Source organism: the organism of the source record quoted next, unplaced genomic scaffold, assembly GCF_019419815.1.
Source record: "Pyrus x bretschneideri cultivar Hongxiangsu unplaced genomic scaffold, Pyrus_bretschneideri_v1 Contig11, whole genome shotgun sequence".
Classification (NCBI taxonomy): domain Eukaryota; kingdom Viridiplantae; phylum Streptophyta; class Magnoliopsida; order Rosales; family Rosaceae; genus Pyrus; species Pyrus x bretschneideri.
This window is the reverse complement of record NW_025999402.1, coordinates 4,162,346-4,174,405: the sequence shown is the minus strand read 5'-3', so window position 1 is coordinate 4,174,405 and position 12,060 is coordinate 4,162,346. Positions and strand designations below refer to the sequence as shown.

The window sequence follows — 12,060 nt, the reverse complement described above, 5'->3', positions numbered from 1 at the left end:
AATATATAGACACTGATGAGCTGTGTACTAACATCATATTCAAGATACTGAGTACAAGATGAGCTGTACTCAACTTCACGAGAATTCTACTACGTTTCGATGATGAGCTATACTGAAATTCGTTAGAATTAATATATACTGAAGTAAAAGAGGTCAAGATTTTTTTTCTTGTTAGGTTAAAATAGTCTAAATAATTCGACGATCGTAAACTGATGGATACCATGCTCTGGTGTAAAGTAGAAAAATCTCTAAATCATAATAGTTTTCAAGTTTTACAGTGTGTAAAGACGTATTAAGTACGAACATCTGTACACGACTACTTAGCTTATGTATGAGACTAATCAAATTGTGGCATAAACCCATGAAGTGGCGCTACGCCACAAACGAACCAAGTGTATCACTCATTAGTGTTAACAATTTATGTTGAATTTGTAAACAACTTGTATGTAAGTAGTGTCATCCTGCTTCAAATCCGCATAGTTTAGTAGACCATTTTAATGAAAAATTGCATTCTGATTTCTTCTCAGTCCAACTCGTCTTCAATTTAATTCCTCCTCATCACAAATTATAGACGAAAGGCCATTAAATTATTGTATACACAAATATCAAATCTACCAATACGTATATTTTACGAGTGACTATCTGTATGAGATTGATTATGAAAATATTCTCATTATTCAAAATGAACAATTAATTAATTGAGTTTGAAACCCTTCATAAAGCCATTGCACACATCTGACTCTCTCTACTTTGGGAATCGTTCCATCTTCGCTCAACACAAAGTTGCTCAGAGTCAGTGCTCCTGCTGATCAAATATTAAGAGCTCCCTTTATCATCATGTTACTGATTTCACGCTCTCGTTTTCTTAATTTGCATTTTTTTTCTATTTTTGTCCCCCAATTTTCTCTCGGAATTATTCAATCCAAACAAATGCTAGAGGTAAAAGAACAAAATGGGAGTGCGAAAATTATGTCCCGTATTGATGCAAGAAAAGATTCGGTAATGTATAGTTGCTAAAATTGCAACCTTTTGTTTTGGGCTTGGAAGTTACGGGTCTTAAACTTATTTGAATTGAGCAGAAGCCCAACGCAGAGATATAAGAGTAGTAGTTCATAAATGAACTCATGACATTGACAGAAACAACAAAAATTAAGCTCATAATTCCCAGCAAGCATGGATCTAATATTGCAAGAACAGGGGATATACAAGTTGAATACTAGCACTATATTTTCAATGAATTGAACTGTGTAACAACGGCATTAACGGTTACTGGTCCGGTTCGTAATGCACATGAGCTGAGAAAACAAGGCAACCTGTTGTATAAAACCACTAAGAATGCCTTGAAAAAATTGTACATTTGCTTACAAGAATTGGAATAGCAACTCGTTCCATACATCGGGTACACCAGGCAAGCACCAGTGTATGCAATCGGAGTAACTCGTGGGATTAGACAATTGCTCAGGCCGCAGTGGCTCCCAGAATTTGCGGTAGATGGAAGGGTGGCCATCTTTCCGGTACTCTGATAATTGAGTAATGTTGATAACAGAAACCTTCGAACTCAACTTGCTGAGGACCTTCTCCACCATGCTCATGGTGGGCAGGTCAGAACCACTTCCCCAGTAGCCCTCCGAGTCAATGGGGGATTTCTCACTGTAACAATTACCTTCACTTTCGGGTTTCCACTCTCTACTCCTAAAAGTTCAGGAAATTCCATATTAGATACATACAGGTCATATTCGTGGTTTACCGAAATAAAATGTCATTAACTAGACAATGCTGGTCCGCAGCGTGAGGATACAGATGTAACTGAATTTTCGGATACTTTTCCAAAATCCGAAATCTTCAGAGAAATAACAGCCAAAGTGGTAGATAAAAGAATATTGTAGAAGAGCAAGGTGCAAACCAGAGATGCGTAGGAGACGTTGTAACGAAGAAGACCTGCTTCTTGAAGGGATTGACCTTGGAAGCCCAGTCGGCCCAAGCCCCCATGGCCAACTCCATGGCTCCAAGGCCGTCTACTTCTTCACAAACACTGTTTGCTTCAGCGCTCCATCTGTATGAATTCAAAGTCTGATCAATTTGGATACCAATTCATTATGTTTTTATATAACTCAGTTCTTTCTAAACCGAAACCTGGATGGTATTGCGATTATACTCACAACAGCTTAACTGGGCCTTGTCTCCACCAAAGGTAGGAATTGAATATCAGTATATCAGCATCCTCCCATATTGATGCATGCTTAAGAACTGAATCTGGTCGGATTATCCTATCAGATGTTCGGTGATTCACCGGGTCATCAGAATTAGATTCTACAAGAAGCGGAGCCCAGAGAAATTCCACAGTAGCATTATATTCCTGGAAATTACACAAATGGAATTTATGCACCCACCTACTACAAGGAACCGCACCCAAAAATTTCACGCATGTTCTAGTTTCATGACGACACTTATTACCAACATTCAATTGTTTCCTAAAGAACATTCCATGATCTAAACTAAAAAGATTTCTCTTAGTCACAAAAGAGCAGCCTAATGCATTATACATAGTTGCACCAAGGCCCCATCTTCTAATAGGAAATCATGTTTACCTCTGCTTGGAAAATGGTAAGGTCAGCATTTGGCGACATTGATCTCTTATCTGCGGGAATCACAGACTGTAACAAACAGACCATCGATATCCACTGCCCTCTGTTTAGTGAATCCCCTACAAACATCAGCCTTTTGCCTCTCAATTTCTCCCACATTTCAGTCACATTCCATCTATACAGAAAAAGAAAACAATCTATCAATAAAACCAAACATAATTGTTCTAAAAATCCCTGCCTAGCGCCTAGGCGGCACTAGGTGGCTGGTCACCATCCCGATTAATGCCTAGGCGTTTGAAAATTAAGAAAGGGCACCTAGACCTGCTAACGCGCCCTCCTAGACCGGCTAGGCGCCCACCTAGCTCGCCCAGACGATGACTTTCATTTTGTATTTTATTTTTTTAATAAATTGTAAGAGACTTGTTGAATACTTAAATCAACACACACTATGTGCTTGTTCCCCATGTTTTCATTATGTTCCAATACTTCATAATATATATGTTATTCTATTTTGTATTTTATGATGAAACGTATATTTTAAGTATAAACAGACACTTATTTACACGAAATTTAATAGAGTTACTTAAATCCGCCTAGTCCACCTAGGCCCCTAGGCACTAGGCCCTAGCCCACCACCCGATTAGCGCCTAGCGTCTTTTAGAACCTTTTAAAAGGGAAATCAACATTTCCATTCTCAAACAACCGAAAATACCATACTTGTTATACAAGCCAAACTCTAATAAGATCAAAACACATTCCAGTTCATTGATTCGAGTATCTTGAATTAGAAATTGTATTAAACCGACTCAGAACTAAATGCTTTTTCCAATTCTACTATAGAAAACAATCAAACAGACAATGTGGGATTAGAATTTCCAATCCCAAAGAACCAAACACCTCTTTACCTCTTCAAGTTGCAATTGTGGGGTTGCCATCTCCAGTACTGGTACCCCAAATCAGGCCTCCCATGCTTGTGACAGGCCAACTGGTCCGACATGTAAGGGCACTCCGACTCCTTGTACAGCGGATACGAAGCATTATCAAACACCCATTTGCCGGAAAACACATCACACCTCTCCAAACTCTCTCTCCGGTGACCGTACTCCGGCGTCCTGGCAGTCCACAAAATTTTCTGACCACTGTACTCTCTGGTGGAGTTGCATGTACTGAATCTATTCAAAACCCCTGAAAATTTACAAAACCAACTTAAACCCACCTCACCAAATCAAAGAAAAAATTTGATCAAGAATTCAGAAAAAAGATTAAAAAAAAATACAGAAAAACAAACCCAGAAAGCTTTTTTAGCAGAACCAAACACAGCCTTACCTGGAGCATGATTTTGCGGGGTGAAAAGATTCGGCTTTACAAAAGTGAACGAATCTTGACGGTGAAGAACGAGATCAGGGCTCTCTTGAATTTGCAGAATGCTGCGTTCTCTGTGGAGATTCGAGAACGCTATGAACAGAAACAAGACTAACACCAGAGCAGGAAACTGGGTTTTCTTCTTGCTCCACTTCCACCTCTGCGACTGCTGCATCGCCAAAGATCGAGACTTTTTGCTTCGTTTCGGAAAATTATTTGACCAAATAATTGAAAGACAGAGAAAAAATCAAATGGGGGTTCGAATTTGTTCAATCATTATCGTATGAAAAGGGACAGAGACTGTATGAAATGATGGAGTCGTTGTCTGAAGAGTAAGAGGGCGGCAGGTAAGAAGAAGAAGAAGACTGATGATGCAGGTGGAAATATAAAATTAATTGTTTTAAGATTTTGTTCGCATTTACATATTACATGATGTCAGCTTATATACTTTAATCAGAATTATGATTATATAATCCTAGTTTATCATAGGAAGGAAGGTGATGATATATGATTGGGATTGTTTCGAAGAGATCCCTCCGGATCTCTTCCATCAAATATTAGGGATCCGGATATTCAGGTCCTTGAAATTTGATCTAACGATTACAAATAGGAGTTCTTCTAAAAGTTATAATAATTGTAGTCATTTGATCAAATTTCAAGGATCCGGATCTTCAGATCCCTAGAACTTGGTGGGAGAGATCCAGAGGGATCTCTTCCCGTTTTTATATAGTTTGCAAGCCAGAAACCATGCTAAGAGAAATTTTCAAACTAGCAATAGCCCAAAAAAAAAAAAAAAAAACAAAGGTTTTCAACGAGAAACCAAATTTGACAGTACCTTCTAATTTTTTAATTAATTATTAAATTCTTTTTATTAAACTTTTATTGGTTTAAAGCTTGTTTTTTTGTTTCTTTTCATTACCAATGCAATGTTTAAATATTTTTATACATTTTAATCCATTTTCGTTCATTACCAATGCAAAGAAAATAAATATAAATTTTTATTTTATGTTTAAAATTGACATATCGGGTGGAAACCAAAATTAAAAGATGTCAAAGTGCCACATAAGTTGTCAAATTCAAATTTTATGATTTTAGCATATCACCGAAAATGATTACTCTTTCAATTTCATATCACATGATTTAAGAGATATAAAGAGCGAAATATACCAAGAAGTCTAGTGGAAGCCAAATTTCAAGTTAGGGTGAAATCCTTTAGCTTTGTACATGAAATAAGTAATGTACATGACAGCACAAAAGGTCAAGTTTGAGCGAAACCCTTTGGCTTTGCTAGGCTTTGGACATTAAATCTACATTGTTAAGAAACCCCATAAATGCCTTAATCTTTCTTTGTTAAGTACACCAACCTTGTTAATTGTCATGCAATTTAAAGCCACGTCATACTTTCATTTAAAACCCAAGTCGATATGTTTAACCTAACCGTTTTACTAGTAGATTCTATTATACAACTAGTCAATTGATATGACATATAGCGAGATGACAATGTATTCCTACGGCGCTCAAGGACCCGTTCTATATTTACATTTTGAGGGGTGACCATTCGAATATGGAACATCTTTCAATATTGAATAGGAATTCATATCTGGAACATCTTTCAATATTGAGTGGAAAGAGATATCGTTAGACTGACAAATATTAGATAATCATAAACTTATTTAAGCATACAACAAAATATGTACAAACAAAATTAAATACAGAGTTTCAATAAAAAAAATAGATATAGAGAACCGCTAAAGAGACACTAAACCGTGATGCGTTTTGTATCTCAATTTTCAGAATCAATTATTAACCAACACATGATCAATTGTACCTATGATGAACTAATATCGTCAAAAAACGTAAAATTGCTAGTAATGTCCCATATTGATACCTCTGGTGAGTGGGTGACATGCTAACAAAAAACAGTTTGGACCTCCAACCTGTATGACCACGTCTTTAGAGCAATCTGATAAACCCTAAACATCTCAACGTCTTTCAAATTTTCAATATCCCAACTGGGAAATCTGGGCTCTCAAAAGATCCCCCACCTTCAATCATTGCCAAAAACAAAAATCATAATTAATTAATCGAAAATTTAATTGCAAAGTCAAATAAGTAGTTCTATCTCCGGTAGAATAAAAACAGTTCTATCTAACGTCTACCTAAATTTGTATCCAAAAAATAACTTCTACTTCTTCTATCTAAAACTACTAAAGGATTTTTCAGTATACTCTGAGATCTTTCATATTTCGAGAGTTAAAAATAAAATAACCAACATCTAATGACTAAAACTTTAAAATATAAAATATTTCGAAACACGATAGAATCTTGGTATTTAGAAACCCTACATACAAGACATTCATTTGGTCCCTTCTCCACCAAAGATACGAATTAAGAACAAGAAAGTCAGCGTCCGTCCAGTGCCTTGCATGTTTTTCAATTGCCTGCGCTATTACAATCCGATCTGGCAATCAATCGGTGGTTTACTGGGTTGATTCCGCAAGCAATGGGGCCCAGTAGAACTCAACTGTGGCATTGCATTCCTTAATTTAATCACACTGATTAAACAAAGATTAGTTGGTTTAATCAGAATTATAATATTTGGCTATGAAACAAGGAAACATGAGAAGCTAAGGATTCTGACAGCCGAAGATTCTGCTTCTTTGTTAATCTATTTCGAAGTTCGTGAAATACATGCAATGGAAATGTTATCTTATTTGGACTTTGGCTAGTAGTATGTATTCTTCTGCAATAATATGTTATGTTTTCAGTTGAATCGTGTTTGAATACGTGTTCGTGATCAACAGTTTAATAACATATTACGTCAAGGTTTCGTGTGGGTAATGGCGGAGTCAAAACAATTTTTATGGGTAGGTTGGCTAAAATAATTACCATAAAGTAAAATATTTTATTTCTTACCTACATGAAATTATATTATAATACATGAATATAAAACTTTAAAATCTGAAATAATAATCCAAACTAACAAAACAAGTAATATAATTTCATTTTTTTCTTAAAAAGTATTGCATTAATTACATATTAAGTTATATTTTTTATTAGAATTGGGTGGGGTGTATATAAGTATAATAGGTTAATTACATAAGCTATTAGCAGGAGTTCAAACTAAAGCTTCCTAGGCTAAAGCCCACCTTAGTTGTGGGTGTACCTCTGCTAGTGCATATGGGCAATTTTTAACGGTCGATAGAATGCCTATATGATCATAAATAATAAATCGTTTTTATTAGTACATCGATATTTTTACATTAAAAGGAGGGGAAGTTCAGTTAAGCTACACAATATGCAGTTTAATTTGGTATCGTATTCGTTATCTATGAGATTTGAACATAAAACATCTCACTTCTAAGTGAAGATGAATACCACCAAAAGCACAAACATGCGTTGGGCGCACCCCAATCTCTTGAAGCATGTTGGTTTTGTGCTAATTCACAATCCAGTTTGTACTGGGTTTGAGACTAACGGCCAATCCAATCCAATTAAGAGATTTTTTTTTCTTAGAATAAGAAAAAGTCTTTAATTGAATTATATTCCCCAGTTTTATTTTTGTGGTGTTGTTTCTCAATAGTAGTCAAAATGACAAGAGAATTTTCAATGTGCCCAGAACACGGGGTATTTCTATAGAAGTAGTGAGATTCTTGTGTTAAAAAATTAATAACATAAAAATAAAATTTCCCGCCACTTACATAATAACATATGATGTACCACTTGTATTACGGGCACAAAGAAAAATTTCTCCAAGACGACACCCAAGCTCAAGAAATTGAATGGAGAACTACATTTAATTATTGTAGGTATGTAAAAAATGTGAGGAAATTTTAATTTGGTAGTTGAAACAGCTTTTTAGATATGATTATTGAGAACATAATCTTCTCAAGGTTTGGATTTAAATAATTCATTTCTTGGTTCATCGTTTTCGGAGCAATGGGTGCTTTTACAGGACCAAATAGGGTCTAAGTTTCAAACCTTATGAAACTGATCCAAGAATTAGACACTATTTATAAAACTTGACCAATAAGTAGACACTATTTATGAAACTAGATCAATAAGTAGACACTATTTATGAAATTGGACCAATAAGTAAACATTATTATGAAACGAAAGGCATTATTTCTGAAACTAAACCAATAGGTAGAAACTATTTATGAAATTGAACTATACACTATTTATGAAACTGGACCAAGAACTAGACACTATTTATTAAACATGATCAAGAACTAGACACTATTTATGAAAGTGGACCAATAACTACGTACTGTTTATGAAACTGGACCAACAAAGAGACATTATTTATGAAACTGTAAAAATTACCATACATCATTTATGAAATTGGACTCAATAACTAGGCATTATGTATGAAACATGACCAAGAACTAGGCAATATTTGTGAAAGTAGTCCAAGAACTAGTTTTCAGTTTCATAAACAGTGTCTGTGATAGACGCACGGGTCCGTGCTTCATGTCTTTCTTTTTTAATTTTCTTAACATTAAAATTGTGTCATTTTCAATAAAAATTTAAGTTCTTTTGTCATTTTTATTAAAATTTAAGGGTTTTTTTTATTAATATTGAATTCTTTTTCATTAATAAAGTTATAGCATTGGTTTTTATTAAACGGCTTTTTAGCCAAAATGGTCTTTGACATTTGTATAACACATCAATTTAGTCCATGAGATTGAAAATCAATAGAAATGGTCCCTATGATTGTCCACCATCCATTATTTTGGTCATTCTGTTAAAAACTCCGTTAAGTGTCTCGGAGCTCTTGGCTGGAAGTTTGGGCAATTTTCAAAACTTTATAACTCAATCTTTTCTTAACCAAATTCGACCCATAATATATCAAAATGAAGATAGGAAAGTGTAGAATAAGATTATACATATTTGGAAACCCAATGGTTGCTAGAGATGGCCAGAAAATAGCCTGAAAGGTGACTAGTCTGTGAAAAAACTGGAAAACTCGTCGGAAACTGGGTAAACTTTAAACGTTCATAACTTTTTCAATACACAACGAAGCAGAATACAAAGCCTTACTAGCAGCCTTTGCTGGCAAAAGACTTAGCAGTGGAGAAACTTGCAATCTATTTAGATTCTCAGTTGACCAAGCCTCAGAAGAACACACGATGAAACATTTAAGGATTGTGCAATACTTGGAGAAGGTCCAAGAATAGCTTACTATGCTTCTTGCTTACACAATTACGCGGGTTCCACAAGCAGTTCGAAGTCTCAAGCAATCGCCAAACAAGACCTCGCAGGCTGAGGATTATTTCAGTTGTTCAGCTTTCCTCAGCTGGACTCACAATAACGACTTCCATACTTTCCAGTGCGAGAGGGTAAACCAATCCCCTGACACCTATCTAGGTAAGCTCTTCAGTGCGAGAGAGTAAACAAATTGCACTTCAATGCAAGAGGGTAAACCAATTACTCAACACCCATATAGGTTTGCTCTCTAGTATGAGAGTATAAACTAATTACTTTCTAGTGCGAGAGGGTAAACTAATTCCTTGCCACCCATCTGGGTCTGCTCTCTAGTGTGAAAGGATAAACTAATTTCTCTCCAGTGCGAGAGGGTAAACCAATTCCTCGACACCCATATGGGTCTGTTATCCAGTGCGAGAGGATGATGAACTAATTGTTTTCCAGTGCGAAAGGGTAAACTAATTCCTCGACACCCATTCGGGTTTGCTCTCCAGTGTGAGAGGATAAACTAATTGGTCTCTAGTGCAAGAGGGTAAACCAATTCCCCGACACCCATATGGGTCTGCTCTCCAGTGCGAGAGGATAAACTCATTGCTCTGCAGTGCGAGAGGGTAAACTAATTCCCCAACACCCATTCGAGTTTGATCTCTAGTGCAAGAGGATAAACTAATTTCTATCCAATATGAGAGGGTAAACCAATTCCTCGACACCTATATGGGTCTGCTCTCTAGTGTGAGAGGATAAACTAATCCAGTGCGATAGGGTAAACTAATTCCCCAACACCCATCTGGGTTTGCTCTCCAGCAGCCAATTCGCACTCAACAGTTTGCTCATCCAACACTTCATCTTCAGTAGCTCCGATCTTGGCAGCTAAGAAATCAAACTCAAGCAGTTTCCTTATTTTTGGCAAATAGCCCAGACTTCGCAGCCCAAACCATGGCCTATGCCACGCCATTTCCTTGACCCATGCTGAGCCAACCTTTGGCTTTAGTCAAGCTGAGTAGCATAAGTTGTGGCCCTTGACAAACTACCTCCTTGGCCAATGCCAAGCCGACTCCTAGCCCTTACCAGCCGACGAGCCATACCACCTCGATGACTGCCCCGTGATAGCACCACCCAAGAAGAAGACAAAGAAAATTAAAATTTTCTCACATCGGTGTGGCGCAGAGCAGAACAAAAAAATCAACGGAAGACAGTTCTTTGCACGGGCAAGCAAAGAAGAAAGTTAGGAGAGGAGGAACAAATATCCTCTAACTTTCTCTCTTTCTTGTAGGGATAAATAATTGCCCTCCGAAATTGATTTAATCTCCTACTTAAGGTAGGCTTAAATAAGCTTCATAGGCGATTTATTTCCCTTTCCTAAAAGAATCTAATTTCAAGTCCAAGTGGGAATTTGCATCAAAGTTGGAGATCTCTACACCTGCTGCCCTTTCCTGCAAGTAAGCGAGCAGGTGTGGAGGCATTTGTGAAGCCAAAAATAATCAAGAAAATTATGGAGACGACACATGAACTTTTGGGTGAAAATGACAAAACTACCCTCGAGGCACACCGAGATTCTCACACACAAGCAGCGGACAATAACGGCTCAATCAAGGTCAAAAATGATCAAAATAGGTATTTATTCAAAACCTATTTCATCAATCCTCATCAAATCCTCCCCACAAGGTAACCCCTATTTATTCTCTTCAAATTAGGATTAATTACCAAAATTTTAATTGTTTAATTTTCTAATTGATTGCAAGATATTATTTTGACATAATATCTTACAATTAGAGCCAAAAACCACCATAAGTGGCCAGACCCCTTTTCTCCGAATAAGGGCCGGCCACAACCCTATATATAGCTCCCCATTTCTCCAAAAACCCAAGTCCATTTTTCTCCTAAAATTCTCTAAACGTTTTTTCTCTCAAATTCTAACTTTGGCATCGAAGGTTCTTCGGCCAAAACCCCCCCTCCCCCCAGTCATTGTGGGTGCGTGAGGCTCTTGGCCTTGACCTTAGGTATTAATTGTTTTGCAGGTGCAATTTCGTCCAAGAAGAAGAAGATAGAAATTTGTATCCACAATATTGACTGTAGAAAGTAAGAGTTGATGTACATTTTCTTGTTGTTGTTGGGGATATACACATTCTAATAAATGGTGGCATTATTGGAAACTTCTTGAATCCATATATACATATAATTAGAATGCCACACTCCGTTTCTACAATTTTTTTACTAAACATTTGTGTCTTTCGAAGATTTGATTAAAGCGCTTTGACTAGTGGCCACCTAAGCATTTTAAATTTATTTTAATTATTTTTTTTCCTAAATGAAAAATGTTATATGTTGATTTCCCACTTAATCTTTTTAGTTAGGCTTTTTAGCCAAAATGGTCAATGAGATTTGCATAACACATCACTTTGGTCTTTGAGATTGAAAATCAATATAAATGGTCTCTGAGATTGTCCATCATCCATTATTTTGGTCATTCCGTTAAGTGTCCCGTAGCTCTTGGCTGGAAGTTTGGGCAATTTTCAAAGCTTCGTAACTCAATCGTTTCTTAACCAAATTCGACCTATAAAATATCAAAATGAAGATATGAAAGTTTAGAACAAGATTATACTTATTTGGAAGCACAAGAGTTGCCGAAGATGGCCGGAAAATAGCCTGAAAGGTGACTGGTCAGCGGGAAAATTGGAAAACTCGCCGAAAACTGGGTAAACTTTAAACATTCATAACTTCTTCAATACTCAACGAAATCGAGTGATTCAAAAATGAAAATCATACTTCTCAATTAGAAGAAGATAATGGTACCTTTCTATATGGCTAATTCTCTGTGGTTTGGCCGAAAAATGGCTCGAAAGTAGCTAACTCGAGACCAAGACAACCACTTTTGAGCCATTTTCCGGATAAACCATGACGAGTT

At 36.5% G+C, this 12,060-nt stretch overlaps 1 protein-coding gene across 1 annotated transcript; it reads right to left on the bottom strand.

Annotated features, from left to right (window-relative positions):
- Window positions 1–1,201: 1,201 nt before the first annotated feature.
- On the bottom strand, window positions 1,202–4,315 carry LOC125471813 (protein trichome birefringence-like 35). Its single transcript, XM_048572599.1, has 6 exons — window positions 3,912–4,315; window positions 3,491–3,770; window positions 2,589–2,760; window positions 2,160–2,356; window positions 1,904–2,053; window positions 1,202–1,692 (listed from the first exon to the last, which is right to left on the bottom strand). The coding sequence occupies exons 1-6, from the start codon at window positions 4,120–4,122 to the stop codon at window positions 1,362–1,364; spliced, it is 1,341 nt and encodes a 446-aa protein (XP_048428556.1). The 5' UTR covers window positions 4,123–4,315; the 3' UTR covers window positions 1,202–1,361.
- Between the last annotated feature and the right edge of the window lie 7,745 nt (window positions 4,316–12,060).

What these genes read in the sequence shown, in the direction of transcription:
- LOC125471813 (XM_048572599.1), bottom strand. Translation starts at nt 4,122, where the DNA reads ATGCAGCAGTCGCAGAGGTGGAAGTGGAGCAAGAAGAAAACCCAGTTT. An exon ending in CACAATTGCAACTTGAAGAG is followed by an intron (nt 2,761 to 3,490) that starts GTAAAGAGGTGT and finishes TTTTCTGTATAG; the next exon opens with ATGGAATGTGACTGAAATGT. An exon ending in CAAGGCCCAGTTAAGCTGTT is followed by an intron (nt 2,054 to 2,159) that starts GTGAGTATAATC and finishes GAATTCATACAG; the next exon opens with ATGGAGCGCTGAAGCAAACA.